Source organism: Ananas comosus, linkage group 18 (assembly GCF_001540865.1).
Source record: "Ananas comosus cultivar F153 linkage group 18, ASM154086v1, whole genome shotgun sequence".
Lineage (NCBI taxonomy): Eukaryota > Viridiplantae > Streptophyta > Magnoliopsida > Poales > Bromeliaceae > Ananas > Ananas comosus.
The window spans coordinates 6,012,533-6,031,303 of NC_033638.1; the positions used below are offsets into that span (position 1 = coordinate 6,012,533).

The 18,771-nt window shown below is 37.1% G+C and overlaps 1 protein-coding gene across 1 annotated transcript; it reads right to left on the reverse strand.

The window, feature by feature from the left end:
• LOC109724152 (pre-rRNA-processing protein TSR1 homolog) lies at positions 2,525-18,182 on the reverse strand. The gene is made up of 21 exons (XM_020252867.1): positions 17,997-18,182; positions 17,829-17,911; positions 17,068-17,145; positions 15,048-15,179; positions 13,999-14,049; positions 13,742-13,882; positions 13,528-13,650; positions 13,324-13,401; positions 10,759-10,851; positions 10,563-10,682; positions 9,154-9,237; positions 8,214-8,312; positions 7,916-8,104; positions 7,367-7,442; positions 6,564-6,667; positions 6,205-6,464; positions 5,272-5,358; positions 4,917-5,144; positions 4,262-4,340; positions 4,104-4,167; positions 2,525-2,987 (listed from the first exon to the last, which is right to left on the reverse strand). The coding sequence occupies exons 1-21, from the start codon at positions 18,085-18,087 to the stop codon at positions 2,878-2,880; spliced, it is 2,370 nt and encodes a 789-aa protein (XP_020108456.1). The 5' UTR covers positions 18,088-18,182; the 3' UTR covers positions 2,525-2,877.

Below are 18,771 nucleotides of genomic sequence, written 5' to 3' on the forward strand. Positions count from 1 at the left end.
ATCCAGCCAGGCTTCTCCTTTCTCTTCTCATCAATCGCTGAACAGGTGCTTACCGAGCTCCTCGGGTGAGCGACCCCTCGGAGTGCACCTTGTCAAGCTCACCTGCTTCATCGCCCATATCTTCATCCATATTTTCCTCCTGTCGATCTGCCAATGGGTCGACCCTACGCCCATCGGGTTGGTTGTCCCCGTTTGCTGGTTCGTTCTGTGGCAGTGCTGGAGGGTGTCGGCCTGCAACATCCACGACTCTTTCCCAATCCTCCAAATGTATCATAACAGAGAAGAGTTCCTCCCCTAATACTACGGTGAGATTCTGTGGGATGTCAGTTATGGAGTCGAGGGTGATTTGGCATCGGAATGCACGGAGGTCCGTCATCACCTTGGTGGTCTCATCCGCCATAACAAATTATCCGAAGCCACTCACCATGGCTGCCACCCTTGCCACCATCCAACACTCGAATGGCAAATTGATCAAGCGGATCCAAGCACGGAGTGATGCTTGGTGTGGACGTGCGTTCCTGTATTGTCCGCAGGGGAAGCAGCGGATCCAAAATCCGTCAAGTGTGAGCACTTCCCTCCTCACGAGAACTTCAGCCGAGACCCATTCCGGCAAAAATATTGCGTAGTCCCTTTCGCGATATCTTGCGACTACGAAGTCTTCAGTGTATCCCCTAGAGCGTCGCGCCAGCGCACTTTTAATGGTAGTGATGGGGTTGCGGCCTAGCTCCGCCGGACGAATCACGTCAGCTAGGATTGCGTTGCGGCGCAACTCTCCTCTTCATAAGAACTCCTCAGTATACAGTACATATACCTTCGAAGTCGGCTCGCGATCGCGGTAGCGGAGAACTCTGTTCATCTTGTCTTCGAGCCGCTAAACCTCCTCCTTGCACCTGAAAGCTCGGTGGCCGAATTTGCGGCACCGCAGACACCTAACTGGATCTCGGCACTCGGCAGCCTTGTGGTCCAAGGCTAAGCACTTCCCTTGGTGTTCCGGTACGCTAGCCTCCAATGGCTTCGGGTCACTGATCTAAGGCTAAGGTATGAGTTGCGTTGAAGTGTTTGGTGGGATGTCTTTCTCAGTAGCACCTCCTTATAAGTCCCCGCTAATGGGACTTAGGGTTTAAAGCTCTCGTCTTCTGATTTGTTGGAGCTCACCCACCTGGATTCGCTGACTAGCTCCCTCGTCTTAGCTCCTGGATCTTCAGCATTAACATCATTGATCATCTCCCTCGCCTTACCTCTTGGGGCTTCAGCATTTACTCCGTCCTTCTGTTCACCTTTGTAGGCCTTTCCACACCCAGCTTTGGACGCTTCCTCTTCATAAGTGTCGCATTTGATGTTTTTTAGCTGTCCACCAACCTCGTCCGCCCATGCTACTCTTTCACCATCCTCTTTCTCCTCCCTCGCTCCTACGCCTGTCAAAACTCATGCTGTTGCTTCCTGATCCTCACACTAATTTATTATTTGAGCTTCCCATTGAGGAGCCTTATTAGATTGAAATTGTTCTTTAAACCCGTACCGGTGAAGGTACCTACACATTGCTGCGAGTTGATTTTATAGAAGCAAATAAATATGTATGTAACAACTAACGAAAACGATATCATAACCAATTCTGGTATATCCATTTTAAGATGGTGAAATGGTTAACAGTCACTACTTAATTCTCAGAAAGCAATAGTAAATTCATTATTCATATGAAGCAGAGAGTCTAATGTGAATTGGAAAAAAAAAAATTTATCATCATAGGCAAAATTCTTATTTCAAGTTTAGGGTCATAACTCTGGTGTAGTTTGTCGAGTAATTGCTATAGCAAAATTTAGATTGAGGAGAAATACATGAAAACAGAGAGATAATAAAAGATAAAAGAAGGCAGGGCTACATAGACAGACATTATTTCCAAAAAAAAAAAAAGGCAAAAATGTAAGGAACTTTCTAAACTATGGACTATTTGGATTTGACTACTCAACTTTTTAAAATTTTAATTTTACTATCTAATTTTTCAATTTGTTTAATTTAAGTTGGTCAACGGCACGTTGACTTTAAAATTTGAATACATCCTTTATTTTTATAGATTTAATTTGTATATTTTACAATGTTATGCCACGTTATATATAATCGGCAAGGGGTTGTTCAGTCCCTCCAAAGCTTGTGACAAAATTTTACAAGGAAAAAATTTACCACAACTTTTTCAATTTTCCACCCGATTGGTTTTCTGTAAACTTTTTTTTTTTTTTCCAAATTTCACGAAAAATTAATACTTTTGTTTTCCTAAAAAAATATCCGAAAAACCAAAACACTACTCTTCCATGAAATCTTTTCAAAAAAATCAATTTTCCTTGAAACCAAACAGCAGAAAACTGAAAAAGAAGTTTTCCAGGAAAAAAGATTTTTCTGAGGAACCAAACAGCCCCTAAAGTTTTGAGTAGAGTAGCAATGGAACCTTTCACAACAAGCCCCCTTAAGCCATCTAAGACAAAAAGATTACTGCTGCGCGGATAAGTAATTAATACAAAGCATGGCTAAAGAAAAAGAATCTCACAAATATATTATATAAATTATGAGTCTTTTACAAACCACTAATGGTACGGCATCTTGTGCAACATAACAAAAATTAATCTTTTTACTACCGGCGTAGTCGCCAAACAAGTCAAAAATTTTCCCTTAACAAGCAAGCTAACAGAAGAGAATCAATCAAACTATTTAAAAAAAAAATGACAGCAAACAGGAAGGGAAAAAAGGAAAAGAATCGCCAGCACGAGTTGTTGTTCCTTCCAGGGCCTGCTGTATAAATGTCATTGAGACCATATGTTCCGCCGCATAAAAGGTTATAGTTGTACCGTTACAGGAGACGACAAAAAGCGACCGAATACGCCTATCTCACGATGGAAAATGTTGTTCCGGCCATTTGGGATAAGCGCGCTTGTACAAGCTCATACACACGGTATCGTGCTGCTGGATAGCGCTGTTGAAGACGCACTTCATCGCCCCTAACAAATCAAAAAAGGAAAAAAAATTTTAATGACCATTCAAAAGTATATCTGATTTTCCTAAAACGTACTTGGCTTAAATTCCGATTTGTCATGCCGTGACACGACTAACACTTTTTTAGAGCTTTCAGTACAACTATATGCAGATCCCCTCAACCATATTCTATTTTCAGATCGCCCCTCATCTCTTGTTCTTTTTATGAACACCCCTCAACTTACTTGGGGATTTCATCATATCTTAAACGGCGAATCGCAGATCACTTTAGAACTTAACAGCTAAACCCTCTTTTGAGTAGCAGAACTGCATATTTCTGTTGACAGTTACAGGCCAAATCTAACAAAGAAGTTGGTTTTGCTAGATCCCCTAATTCAACTAACAAAAATAACTCACACCAAACAGTTAATAAGGGCATCAAGAAAGAAGTATATTAAGCTAAAGGATTTATTTTGGAGGCAGCCTGTCATTGAAGGGGTCTCCATATAATTTTATGTTTTCTTTTTGGGTACATTACACTTTTGGTCCTCAAACTATGAGGGTGACACTCTAGTCCTTGAACTTTAGTTCGTAGCAATTTCTGGCTCAAATTATGAGGCGCGCGACACTTCAGTCCTCGAACTTTAATTAGTTGCAATTTTTTGCTCGGACTATAAGGCATGTGATACTTTAGTTCTCGAACTTTCTAAATTGTTGCAATCAAATTTCACAATTCAATTTTTTTTTAGCAAGTATTGATGAATTTCTAATATCAAAGTAATGTAATTTTAATTATTGTTGCATCATCAAGTAGGATATTATTACAATTTAGAAAGTTCCGAGTCAGAAATTGCAAATAATTGAAGTTTGAGGACTAAATTGTCACACGCCTCATAGTTCGAGCCAAAAATTGCAACAATTAAAGATTTGATGACTGAAGTGTCACGCACCCATAGTTTGAGAACCAAAAATGTAATTTACCCTTCCTTTTTCATGAAAAGTTGCCAATTTAAGATTTCGAAACTAAGCTCATTTAAAGGGAACCAAATTAAGCCAAGAGGCAAAAGAGCTAAGCAGAGATACCACCTTTATCACGCATGCAATCTCATTAAAATAACAGAAAGACAGAAGGCACAGCGTACCATGAGTTCCGACAGGTTCTTTTACTCTTCCATGTCGGCCGTGCTTTGTCCACACATCTACTGGCTGCAAACATGAGCATGTGTTGGAATATTTCAATCTGAGGTACCAATTAATTGTACAAAGTATAATCAACATGAAATACAGGTATTCAACTTGCCTTGAACCACCTAACATCCTCTGGATGATGGAACATATATCGCACGATTGCTTTTGATTTCGACACTCTTTGTGGATAACTGCGGTGCAAGTAACATTTCAATTCCATGAAAGTCAGACTAAGAAAATATTTAGATGCATGACTTAAAAGTGATTATTCTTAACACTACGAGAGGGAAAGGAGACATATATATAGTGACAAAACCATGATAATGACAGTTTGGGAAAATCTTAAAAGCATCTACCATCATAATTATTAAATGTTACTTAATAGGAAAATTAATTCTTTTCAAAATTCACCAGAATCACTAGTCTTCGTAAAGTTCCATAATTGTTAAATAAGCTCAGAAAGGACGCTTCACCCATAGAATTGGCAACTTCAAGGAGCTGAAACAGGAAAGCTTTCTGACCTTGTTAATGTGTGAAACTGGGTTGTATTAATTTTTTTAAAAAAAAAAAGAACTGAAAAACTTGTTTGCCTATATAGCTGATCAACCCCATGATTCCATGTATCAAACCCATAATTTAAATTAGTATTTCAAACAGTTACTCAAAAGTGCATGATACGAAAGTGCAATCCATAGCCTACATAAATTTATCAGAAACACATGGCATTGTGAAAGTGTACAAAAAAACTGACATGACAGAAATCATACCCAGTCAAAATGATTTTCTTGAGAATAATTCTGTCCGGGTCCACACTTTTCAATGAACCAACAGCAGCAACGGCTGGTGGCGCTCCTTCCATATTTTTCAAGACAATCAGAGGAAGGGGAGGATAGCAAATTGGGCCATAAATAGAAGCTACCGAAAAGCGTCCTGCATGTAGAAATCTCTCCATCTTATGCTTATCGCAGTTTATGTTATCAGAGGAAAATAATGGCCTGCCATAAGAAAAGTTAAAGAAGATTCTTCAGCGGGGAACTGGAAAACAAGAACAAAAACTAGTTGATAGATCATGCAGCTAGTCTAGAGATCTAGGAGTACAACGAAATAAAATATGCATATTACCTTGCTGTAAACTGGCGGAAACCAACATGAAAAGTGAACACTTCTTTCGATTTGATGGGAGCATCATATGAGTCATTCTTCTTTACGCTGAAAAAGATACAATATTGTAGTTCTGATGAGTACGGATTGTCTGGTGTAATTCTACTGAAAAAATATATATCTTCTAGTACAATGAAAAGACAAACTAAATGCAGCAGTTAACTACCAGTTAACCGTATCACACAAACAAAATATGGCATAGTAACATTGAGAACGGTGAAAATTTTCAGTGTTTCTATTTAAGAAAGCCAGGAAAATAACTTGACTTAAACAGAATTTCCATTATTTAATATTTGGTTCGGTCTTTGAGATTTCATGGTGTACAGTAATCAAAAATCACATATAGGGTTCAATGTCGGCATGACCCGCTTAACATCTTGAGTTTTCCACTATAGACCTCATGATAGTATTTGAAGACATTGGAAGACATAGGTTACTTATGTCATTTAGTAAGGCCTCGTCAGGGTATGTGTTCTCCAACTGCAATAATTTTGCTGCTCAAAAGCGGCCCTGTCACAAGCTATTTCTCAAGTAATAATTACTAAAAATCATATAGCATATCTCTATTATATTGCACGCCTTTCTGAACTTGCATCTTTCTACTGGATGTCAAAATAACTAAATGACTGATTGCTATCGATCTACAAAGCATGAAACCAATTGATCTACAGATAAACTATCTTTCATGGGTATTCTTCAATATTAAGTTACCAAATCCAAAAACAGAAAGGCCGAAAACAAAACCTCTACATAAAACGAAAAATAAACTATCAGCTAGTGTGCCGAAAATATCACTTAATTACACATTAAATTCTTGTCCATAAAATAATGCTAATAATAATACAAGAAGTTGTTCACAAGATTGTTTAATAGAAAAACTGGGTAAGTGAATACCTGAAATGAAGAACAGACATCTTTGACTCATGTTGAAGAAGACCACAAGCTACCACCGGTAATCTTTTCGATAGATGGCATGCTGTGGAAGCAGCTTCAACAGGAACATGCTTTACATGGAGCCTTACAAACGATCCAACTTGCGCACAATCGTTCGTAGTTCCTCGATCTAACTGTTGAACTTTAACAAAGGCATGCTTTTGTGTTCGTGAAAAATTATCAAAAGCAAAAATTCTTGCATATTCGGGTGGCAAAGATTCCTACAAATTGATTAAAACAAAAGAATAAGATAACTTTACATGAAGAAATTATAATAAGTCTCATGCAATTAAAGTTGTGTTACTTCCAAGTATACTCACTTTAGGATCCCATGAGGATGTTCTAAAGGACTTTAACCCTCGATACTTCGCAAAACGTTTTCTAGCTGGAGTATCTATTGGGGTATCTACTTCATCCGGAAATTCTGCAAACACAAAAGAGGTGTTTAAATAGCAAACCATCAATTAAATTCTAATATCTGGATACAAGCAAAGCAACAATACCACTATACATTTAAAACTAATAAGCAAAGACCTTACCCTCAACAAAGGCAACTAATGTTCCACCCTCATAACAAATACATGAACAAGAATACTACAGTAATTGTTTTAATGTTTATCGTGCAGTAAAATAAGGAAAAAACCTTGGTAATCAAAATAAGAAGAATAGTAAAGCAAATTTTACAGCAAGATACCCAAACATAAAGTAGCATATAAACATGAAATTATTGTGATATTATTTGTTGATTACAAATTGGTAGATGAATTAAAATAGGGATTATACAGCCTTAGAGATCTGTAGTATATACTACCATCCAAGTGAAGAGTCGTAATTATTATCTTGAAAGATTTCTATTGTTTATTTGTATCTTGTAGAACGAGTTTTTAAAATTTTTTCTGTTGATGATTGAACTCTGAGCTCTGTTCAGATAAAGTCATAACTCAAATCCTATGTATAAATTTGGATCACATAAACCAAGAAATATTAGGAACTGCATGTTAGTCGAACAAAGTAGCAAAAACACTTTCAAAATAGTTTCCTTAACACTGCGCACTGCACTACTTTTTACTATTAAAAAGAGAAGTAAAAAAAAAAAGCATTTCCATAAAGATCAAATGCAAACCTTGATCTTCGGCATTTGCGTCCTTGATCCTTCTTATCTCAGCCTCAATCTGCTCCTTGGTCAAATTCTCGTCATCCTGCAAAGTTTCCATCTTTTGAGATTTTGTAACAACAAAATAACAATGACACAACATTATTCCAAACAAAAAAGAAAGAGGAACCAATAAGATGGACATACGTTAGACATTTAAATTGGTTGAAAAGATATTAAACAAAATTAGCAATTCTTGTAACTCGACAAGCAGGAAGTAACATTAACATTTCAGCAAATAATGACTTGAAAGCCAACAATCCTACACAGAACTACGATAACCCCCAATTAGCCATGAAAACTTGCTTGTGTAGACTTCATGTAAGTGACTCTCACTATCAACAAAAATAATTCAGCCATCTGTGCTTCAATTACATAGAAGCTCTTTAAAAAAGACATAAAGCTGATCCAAATTGTTTATACTAATCTCAAGAATAAAACAAGAACAAAATAACAAAGATAGGACAATTAACATTACTTATGCAAGATATTAGAAATTCATAAACAAATGAAACTCACAGCCATCTCAGTATCAGCCTCTGTTTCCTCTTCGAAGTTCTCAAGAAGTTGAGGAATTTCATCAGTATCTGAATAGTCAGCTCCTTCCTCCACCAATCGGTCTTTGTGCTCATCTAATACCATTCCATCACCTTCCTCCTCACTGCTACCAGAATCCTCATTGTCTGAATCATCAAGAATCCAGGCAGCCTAAAACACAAGGGAGAAGTAATTTAGTTTTTCATTGCAGGTTCATGTAGTTAGGTACTCCTAGGAGATACAATACCAAAAAATGGTAAAATATAACTGTTCAAGAAACCTGGTAATCTGAAGTTCCTTTAGGCAGTTTCTTCCTTATCAGCTTTTTCTGTTTGTTACTTGCATCAGCTTCAGCCATCTCTGACTCAGTTGGCCATGTCTAATTGAGAATAAACAGCACATTAACCATAGAAATGCAAAGAGAACAGAATTAAAAAACGAATCAACTAAAATTACAAGATCCTGGATGCTTAATTTAGGTAGCATCAAGTTTTAATTTCCTAATAATATAACAGTGACTTAGGGTATGTAAAAGGTGCGCATGAATATTAGACAGAATAAACCACTATGAAGACCCCTACTCATTTAAAAGTAAAAAAAGAAAAGGTATATTGGGGCCATGTTTTGAATGAGCTTAATTAAAAGGCAAGCTATCAATGGTGCTCAAACAGGATCTGGTTTGGGTCAGTTTAGAGGCAAACTGTCTAGGCTAAGCCCAGCACGTAGAATAGATTTAGATGTTGCGCTGAGCCCTGGCCTGAAATTCAAAAAAAAAAAACCTAAAGGCTGGTCACAACTCAAGCCAGGATGTTGTATATGATGAAGCCCAATTCTGGAGCTGGAGCTCACTAAATTGACATGAGATCCTTCTCCACTAAAGCAAAATTCCTTGTGTTCCGAAACTTGCCATCTGGTGTATTGCTATCTCCAAGTTTCAATTAAGCCACAAAATCAACTAGAATCAAATTTCTGGAGTGAAATAGCGTGTCTAAACTTAAGCAGCAACCTTAGAACTAACCCAGAAACAAGCAATCAGTTAAAAAGCAAATCTTCCCAAGAAAATTGGAAAATTCAACAGTCAGCACAATGCAGCCTATGTGCATAGGGTTTATGCATTAACATCTTCTTTATTATGCAGTAGACAAACTAATATTTATATGCAAACAGTTATGAACCAAAGATGTTTGTTTAATTTGAACGAAGGGGCAGAAGCAGCCAACCTGTTCCCCGGCAAGGGGGTCTGGGATATTTTCAATTATCAAAGGCTCATGGGCCATCGGATCTGGAATTAACGTCCCAATAATCTGCAGGATTCCCAAGAAACAGTTATACCAACAATAATTGCTGCTAACAATCACCAAACAGAGATCATAAGAGTACAAAAAGATTAAAAAAAAAAGAAGCTAATACATAGCTGAACAGGAAAACAACAATTTTGTACCCATATTTATAGAAAAAAGATGTATAATGAAAATTTGAACATTATTAGATGAAGATTACTGAGGATTTCTCCAAAAAACTATTTCCTTAAATAATTCACCATAGAGTCAAGCATGTTCCATTGACTAATTTACTCTGTAAATTCAAATAAACTAACTAGCCTTGGAACTATGAACAAATAACTAGATGATGCGGGCTACATCCACGTAACCCTACTATGATGAAAGGCAACCTGACAAACCCAAGTGTGCATAGTAAAACAGAGTGTATATTTTTCAACTGTGATCACCGAAAGAAGGGAACAGATCCATCTAAACAGTGAGTGTTAATCCTAAAAAGCAAGTAAAATTATCATTCGAGAACTAGGCCAACCAAAGTTAGTTGGTTTTTTCAACTATAAATGTGTCCGCACATATTTGATGTCATCAACATAATTAAGTACCACATTAAGCATAAAAAGAAAATCCAAGGCCTGTCATTGCAATAATGCGAACAAGAAAGTTATGCTGAGTCAAATTCCAAGACAACAAATACAGTGGCTTCTTGTAACTCGAGCTTTTCACATGCAAATTTGGTTTTGTGGGCAACAAGCTAAAAGTTCTCATACATTGAGCATTACAATATGACAATAGAGTAATTTTAGTTAATTAATAATTAAAGCAATTCAAATAGTACTCTCTATCATCAATTTTGGAACTCATAAATATGAAGGAACCAAAATTACTGATCCATGCAGAAGAAACCAAACATCTGCTCTTGCAACAACTCTTGCTCGTTTAATGTTATCTAGGTTTACTGAGAAAGTTATACAAAATTTTTTACAATTTCCCCTCAACTAGAGGTCAGATGATATCAAATATATAGGAAAAAATTTGTAGAAGGCTAATGTCTTCTTAATGAGAATTTCAAGGAACATTAAGTAATCAGTTACACAGGACAAAATCATAAATCTCAACATCCAGCATGACCAAGCTTCACTTCAATATCACTACATACATCAAAACTGCCTGCTAATAATATCCACACTTGAGAGTTGTGAAAAAGAAAATTGGACATAGAGAACATTTGAATAGGAGACACAGCTAAAGGTGAGAAGAAAAACAAAAAGAAAGGTGGTCTATGGATATTTAAGACCAAAAGGAGCAGAAATGAATGTTAGACTTTTTTAACAACTAAAGTTATAACAAACCTGTATCCCATTGTCTTCTGAATCCATTGAAGCACTATCTTTCCTTACATTTAAAGGGGATGGATCCTTGAGGATATCAATCTTGCTTAGTTGAAAATCCCCAAGACCTGATACGTGGACCTAGATGGAAGAAGAATATCAAAAAACAGATTGATTGATCAAGTCAAACATTATATTTTAGACTAAACCGACTTACCAGCTGATTCACTGAGAGACTGTGAGCACGTACATAGCCGGACAGAAGCAACGTGCACATTCCAGGAATGCCATCGCCGGGCTCCATACAGACCTGATAACAACAGCTTAGGTTACAAACAAAACTACAAAAGTCCAAAGTACATCTTATCATTAACTGATGTTAGAACAACAAATTCTGTCTCAATAAACTAAGAGTACATGATATAGTTTTTGTCTAGAATTTCTACACAACTGACTGAGAGCAATAAAAGCAAAACAAGTCTGACACAACCAATAAAAGTAGCAGACGATGAAACTAATTCAGGATACAATACAGCCAGAGTGTTTATCAGGTACTACGTAAATATCGCTCTAGCATATTCCTTGGAAAACCAATAGTTCAATATTTCAATGAAACCATTGTCCTGTATTTTCTAAGGCTAATTATAATAGGTTTCTATCACCTCAATCACCTTTGTCTACCCTCAAAAAATGCGCCTCAATATAAACTAACAGTTTCTAACTCGTGCATTAAAACTATTTGTTGGCTCTTGAACATAGTTCTTGATTGTGGTGATAATAAGCTTAATTAATATTCTCATATATATATTGACTATTCATATCAGAGAAGGTTCCTTTGTTCAGTGGAGAGGAATTAAACTAGTGCCAAATACTACTACAACTTGTATTGCATTCTTTTGCAGTTTTAACATTTTAGGAGGATAACACGTAAAGATATGCTATGCCCGTAAAGGTGATATGAAAAAGTTTTCAGTTTTGCACCAAAATAGAATTATAATGCTCATCATTCTTTAAGGATAATTAAGACTCTCTACCACATAGGTATGGTTAAGCATCTTCTTACAAACTACAAAAATACACATGAAATGGCAATGAAATTTCCAAAACATCCACTCAAGATTATTTAAATTTTTTTTGGCCATATCTAAATTATAAATCTGGAATAAAAAGGCAAAATTTGAGCTGCAAAACCAGTTAACTATATCATTTTGCTAGTATTTTACCCCAAAATAAGGAATTACAACCCAGTCTCACATGGCGAATGGCCAGACCCAACCTACGAACAGGCCAAGCCTACAGGCCAAGCCTTCAGACCAGTGTAGCTACTCATGGCACAAGATGCTAAGATTGACAGATTAGAAGCAGGCGTTAAAACACGAAGCCATGTTTTAATAGGCAGAAGCACTAACGGGCGAAGTCGAATATGGTGCTAGTGGCTGATTTAACGAGTATATACCAATTCCAAGACCTACTAATCTGGATACACTTTCTCTTTCTAGTATTTCACCTCTTTCTATCAAGCTAAAGATTATTGAGATGGTATCATCGACACCAAATCATAGTTAGTTAATTCAGATTCGGCAAAAATTCGGTACGGGTATAATTCGGATAAAATTCGTCTTCTAATTTTTAAATTCGTTGAAAAATACAGCTAAAAAACGGATTTGTCAATTATTCGGATACGTGATTTATACGGATATTATACGTTCACCAATTAAAAATTCAGGATAAAAAATTCGGCTATTAAATTAAATTTGTTTTCTTTCAAGATTTATGCTGTTAGCATAAATATTCATATTTCTTAAGAAAATATAAGAATAAAGAGTTACAAAATTAAGCTAATTAAGTAAAAAAAATAGCAAATTATATTATGCCTTAAAATAAATAAATAATTAAACAAATAAGAGATTAAGATAGTCCATAAGAAATTAAATCTTTTTGATCAAGTGATATCTTTTTTTTGGGAGAGGGGGCGAACGTCCGAAATGATTTTTTTTTCTTTTTCTATTTTGGGCGAGGTGAAGTGGTGAACAGGANGCGCTCGCGAGCGAGCCGCGAGGCCCGCGGCCCGTGCGCGAGCGCGAGCGCGAGCAAGCAGCGAGGCCGGCGACCGCGAGGCGGCGTCTTTTTGGCGAATAATTCGGCGCGCGAATTATTCGGGAATAAGTATTTTTACCCAAAAAAATGTGTTTTTTTCTGAATTTTCAGAAAAATACGAATACGGCCGTTTAATTCGTTTTTTCAAAAATTCGCAAATAATTCGCGAATTAACTAACTAAGCACCAAATAAGTCAAAGCAAGCCTAGAAATTCAGAACCAAGTATACAGGACAGGAAACATAAGGTAAAGCTTAAACTCCAAAGCATCACTGTTAACACAACTGGTCAAAGCCAATCCCTGACTGTTGGAACAGTGAAGAGAGATTTCTATAAGCATGTTGAAATAATCCAAATTGGTTAAATTACTAAACAAATTCTACTCCATTAAAAATTCAAGAATGTAAATTACGCAATCAGGGCGAGGTTAATCAAGTAGTCAAGGCGAAGTTTAACCGTTATGGAACTGGGATCAAAATCACCTTAGCAGATAGAAAAACAATTCATCTAATTAATGTTTCATTTAATCGTCCACCATACAATTTATATTGCTAGAAAGCTACCAACCAGCTCCATCCGTAAAATTTACAACTAAAGTTACTAGCTATAAATCAGTGACACCATATATTTGTCAGTAAAGATAAAAGGTTAATTAGCATGGGCAAAATTGATGGATTAGCACTCACCTCTTGAGACATAACATAAGGTCTCTGGCTTCTCCAATGAGGAGATGAGAGGTGTTGCTCCTTGAAAAGCCACATGAACTGCAAAAGGAAAAGGTTCCACAGTTTGCATTTGAAAGAATAATGTACGTGAAAAATTAAAGTAATAAACGGAAAGGCCAGATCCTTTTGTAATCAACTTCCAGAAAGGAAACAAGTAATAATCACCTTATGCAAGTCCTCCTTTGTATCTGCTGCATAAAATCTACAGTCCTCCGGCAACTCAGAAGAAAGACAAGAAATGCTCATCTTCTTGAGTTCCTGTTTACTTTTGATGTCTGGTGGAAGATCCTATTAGATGTCAAAGAAACAAAACATTGGTCTCGGAGACATGAATAACGAAATATTCTGGTAGAGAATTATGCTGTTACTGAATATTTACCCGAATCAGAACAGCTGTACTGGGCAAGCCAATGGATCTAAAGACGGAAAGACATTGTTTTCCAAAATCATCAATCAGGCTGCTGGATGCCTTATCACACAATGAGTTTGCAGATACCACAAAAGCAATCATATCGGCAACCTATGTAGAAAGAACGAGAATATCAAATAAGTAGTAAAGACATAGTTCTAAATTTGATGCAGCTGATGCCTAATTGAATTATTTGGAAAAGGAGGGGAAAAAAAAAAAAAAAAAACCTTTGCCAGTTCCATGCATGACAGCAGATCCCCATATGGAGCTTCCAACACCTTCCAAAATGATAACAAGTATCAAGGATCAAGAAATGTACTAGATTTTTTGCATTAGCTGAATAGCACTCCAACAATTGTGTTCACTGATAGCCCAAAAGGGAAAAGAAAAAAGTCTTTTTAGATTAAGTGTAAACCATTTTATAAGGACCTCACAGTTTTGTAAGTTATCACCATAAAGCTTGTGATAGCCAATAAAGCTTGGTAGCTAAAACACTAACCGGTCCCAAAACAAAAACCAAAAAAAAAAATCATTCTTTTTTTTTTTAACATGCAAAAAGACAAAAGTCTACCAAGCAAACAGATTTTAATGCCATAATGTCAACTTGACATTAAACATCCTGAAATTGATGGCAGGATCTTGAACAAACCTAATTCAGGCAAATAAAAGAACAGGCAATAAAAGAACAAACTTGCTCTAACGGCTAGATGATAAATTAGCAGGTAGTCGGCCTTAATCTTATTGGCTTTAAGTTGATGAAACTTGAGCACAAATCATTGAATAAGCCATATACAGACATGAAAGGGCACTAGCTCCGAAGAAACATGACAATTTCATCTGTGTATTTTATTGGTAATAATCAATAATGTAATTCAAAAACTCACATGAAGAATAATCTTAAATTTAACTGACCTTGCAGCATTTTTTAGATAAGACCTTTAAGCAATAAAAAAAGAAGAACATCTGATTTGAGAAACAACAAATTAATGAACTATGTGTGTGAAAGGTTGCAAAAAAGTTAAACGGTCTGCATGACTATTATTTTGTATGAACCAAAGTCAGCCATCTTCTAAAAGAAATTATCTCGTATATACTGAATTAAACAATTAATCATCTGAGAAATTATACTGATATTATATATACGGCAAGCCAATGAAAGCAGAATGTACTCACAATTAGTAGATTATTAGTAGTAATTCTAAACTAAACACCAATAAAGAGTGAAATTCCATGCTTGCGATGCATAATAGATATAACATGCAGAAATGAAACTAACCGTCATTCTAAGTTTGTAGAAAGAAGACGCAATTGTGGTTCCATTAGGTTCCCTATCTTCCTCCAGTGACAATGTCAGAAGATCCTTTGCAACCAAATTTGTGTTCGCATCCGAAGAGAGGCCAAAAAGGACCTGTATTTCAAACCACGAAATATACAAAGCGCAGCATAATGAAAAGAGTTGTTGTGATCAAGTACAAAAATAAACATAAACCTGTGGTAGCAAGTCCTAAGAGGCAATTCAACAACCAAAAATAACTAGTCAGCACAACGCTATGAATTTTCAATATGAAGTTGTCTTCCAAGTTTTCTCATATTGTGTGTCTCTTCCAATCCAGCATTGAAATTTTTTCTAAACAGGATTTAACAAGTCAATGTGCCTAACAGCATTACATTTTCTGATAAATAATGTTTATATATAAGCTACAAATTCTTATACACATGTTCAAAACAGATCCCACTCAGGAAATCTCAGATATATAAAGATAAAAAGTACAACAATATCATAAACAGTCAGACCTAAAAAAGAACCCTCAATAAGGATTGCCATGCCACTGTTGGGTGGGGGACATGCCAACGTGCCAGCAGCAACGCACGCAGTGATTAAAAAAGCGTGCCTTAGGCGCGCGCCTAGGCACCTAGGCTCAATGGCCAGCGCCTAGGCGCGCGCCTGGGCTGCCTAGGCAGCCCCTAGGCGGGCGCCATTGCCTAGGCGTGCGCCTGGGCTGCCTAGGCGTGCGCCTGGGCTGCCTAGGCGCGCGCCTAGGGCAAGGCGCAAGGCGCAAGAAAGGCGCGCCTAATATATATTTGATTCTATCGGGTTTGGATCTAAAAATATATGCTTTAATGGGTTTGGATCCTATATTTATTGGTCTAATGGGTTTAAAACATATAAAATAAACCCAAAACCAATCTAATCTAAAGTTCTAAACCCTAAACATCTATCTGCTCCATCTCTCTCTTGCCGAGTCCGCTCCCTCTCCTCTCGCTGAGTCCGCTCCCTCTCCCTCTCTCCGTTCCGACCGATCCTCTCTCCCGCTCGTCCATCACCTCCAGTTGCCTCCGGCTATCCCTCTCTGCTTCTTCAACTCAACTCGCCTCTCCCCCTATATTAAGAAGCGCTTTTTTAATCACTGCTTTCACATGATTATAATGTTTTTTTAATAATTTTTGGCTTGAAACTTTAAACTTTTATGCATATTACTTTTTATGATCTTGTGCTTATAATTATATGATTTTCACATCAAAATTTTCTATATGTTTGTGAATTAATAGTTACCTTTATGTTGACCTTTATTTGGTGATAAAAAAGGTAATTTGTTCTTTACTTTTATCTATATTATTTTCTTTTTCAAAATTATCATATATGTTGTTTTGCTTGTTTTCTTTTCTTAATGTTTTTCCTTTTGGAAGTGTGATTATTTAGGTAATTATAGAATATTTATTGTGATAATATGATTTTATAGAGTATATTTAGTGCTACTTAATAATTATTAGAAAGTATAGTAAGACACTTCTTGGTTATTTACTTATTTCAAAATTCTATGAAAGTGTGAGCTTGATCTCTCTCGGGCGCGCGCCTGCGCCTTACGCCTAGGCTCCAACAGCCCTTTGCGCCTAGGAGCGCCTTGGGCTTTTTTAAACACTGAACGCACGGCACGTCGGCACACCTCAACACACACCCCATGTTATATGTCGTCACGGTCAGCAAGGGCGGCATAGGCTTATTGACATGTGCCTGCCATGCCAGACTGTGCCGACTAGCATGGCAATCCTTGACCCTCAACAAACAGCTTGATCCGCTTATAAATTTATTAGGTCAAGCAATGACACCACATTCAGACTATCTATCTAAAATTACAATCATGATGATGCACTCAATCAAACAATATGGAAGGGAATGAAAAAAATAAATAGACAGAAATCTTGGCATAGTAGGGGGAAAAAAATCTTCAACGAACTGCATTCGTTCATCTAAGCAAAAAAGCAGAAAGAAAAGGCCAAGTTGCAGAAATACTAACAACAACACGAGGAGGGCTGGCTGACCCACTTGAGGCCCTTTTCTCATTCAACAACGCAGCTCGTTTCTGATCTCTGATCTGCAAAATTGCATCATCTTTCATGAAAAGCATCAAAGCTCGATAGAGAATTAGAAGTTTTCATCAATACAAAGCAGGAGACGATACACTACATGTTTCATTATCAACAATTATCAGAACACCCACAAATTTCCATCCTTCATACAAAATCCACAATCTAGAAACTTTTAGGGTCTTGTTCTGTACCGTCTCATCATTTTTTTTAACAAACAAATATCATGCTATTGCAGTCGGATGATGGGGCGCTTGAAGTCTATACATCTACGAAGTTTGTTCGACAACAAAATGAATAAATAAACAAAAAAAAATGAAAACTTGTTCGCCTCGTTTGATATTATTGCCGTCTTTCTGTTCTTTTAAAACATAATTTCTTCATGAAATAGCATAGAAAGAGATCACGAATTGCTTGCAATCTTTAAATCAAGATAAACAAAAACCAAAAACTTGGAAGCAACAATTTTTTTCTTTTTTCAAATTCCGAGATTTCCTTTTTAAATAAGTTCTCATCCATCACTTGGCCGGAGCATATTATTACAAGCAAACTAAAATTTCGCTGTCTAATTTTTACCGTATAGAGCAAAATCATCATCAAAAAATAAATTCTAACACAGAGATCAAATCAATGTGATAGAGATGATATCATTTGTTCTCCTTTTATTTACTTATTTAATTTGAAGGCTTACCGCCTTGTTGCGCTGGATGCGGGCGGCGCGGGCGCCCTTGACGGCGGCGCGGTGGGCGTCCGGCTTGGCGATGCGGCTCTTATCTGAAGCTCAACCAATCCGAGAAACGAATTAGGGTTTTCGTAGAAGGGAAGAAGAGGAATAAGTGTAAAAGGGATTGAGCAGGACCTGAGACGGAGGTTTTGTGGGCGTGGCGAGAAGCCTTGGAGGCGAAGCGGGTCTTGTGGGGCTTGTTCACCTGCGTGCGGGAGCCCCCCATCGCCGGCGCCGGAGAAGAAGATGAGAGGAGGAGGAGGAGGAGAGAGAGAGGGAACACGAAGGGGGGCGGCGGGGTTTGGGACCCGTAGTAGGGGTTTTAATGGAATTTTATTTATTAATAGGCGTAGAAAATATCTATATCTATACGGCTATACCAATACATGAATTCTCATGGCTCTAAATTCATATAGATGTACCACCTTTATTTGAGGGACTTTTTTCAAAAATAATCCTGTAAAATTTCGTATTTACCAAACTAATCCTGCAAAATTTTTATTTGTAAAACTAACCCTCCTTTTGCCACATGGGCGCCACGTCAGGAATTCCTCAAAAAGACGGTGAATCGTTCACCGTCTTTATAATTTTTGTTGTAAAAGCGATGAATGGTTCACCGTCTTTAGAAGACGGTAAACCATTCATCGCCTTTAGTGCAAAATTTCTCTTTCCGCCCTTTCCCCTTTCCGCCCTCTCAAGTCCGCCGTTTCTGTGCCCTCGAGAAAACGAGGAACGATTCACCGTCTTATCAAGGACACCATATTATGGACTTGAAAAGATTTGCGCAGAGTAGGGATTTATACTAAAGACGGTGAATGGTTCACGGTCTTATGAAGACGGTGAACCATTCACCGCCTTCACAACAAATATCAAAGACGGTGAACGATTCACCGTCTTTTTGAGGAATCCC

Bases quoted from the DNA above. Each gene is read 5' to 3' on its own strand.
- LOC109724152 (XM_020252867.1), bottom strand. From the start codon at position 18,087: ATGGGGGGCTCCCGCACGCAGGTGAACAAGCCCCACAAGACCCGCTTC. The intron at 17,146-17,828 runs GTAAGCCTTCAA...GCAATTTTGCAG, and splicing joins GCATCCAGCGCAACAAGGCG to ATCAGAGATCAGAAACGAGC. The intron at 10,852-13,323 runs GTGAGTGCTAAT...TGTTGTTATCAG, and splicing joins CTTATGTTATGTCTCAAGAG to GTCTGTATGGAGCCCGGCGA.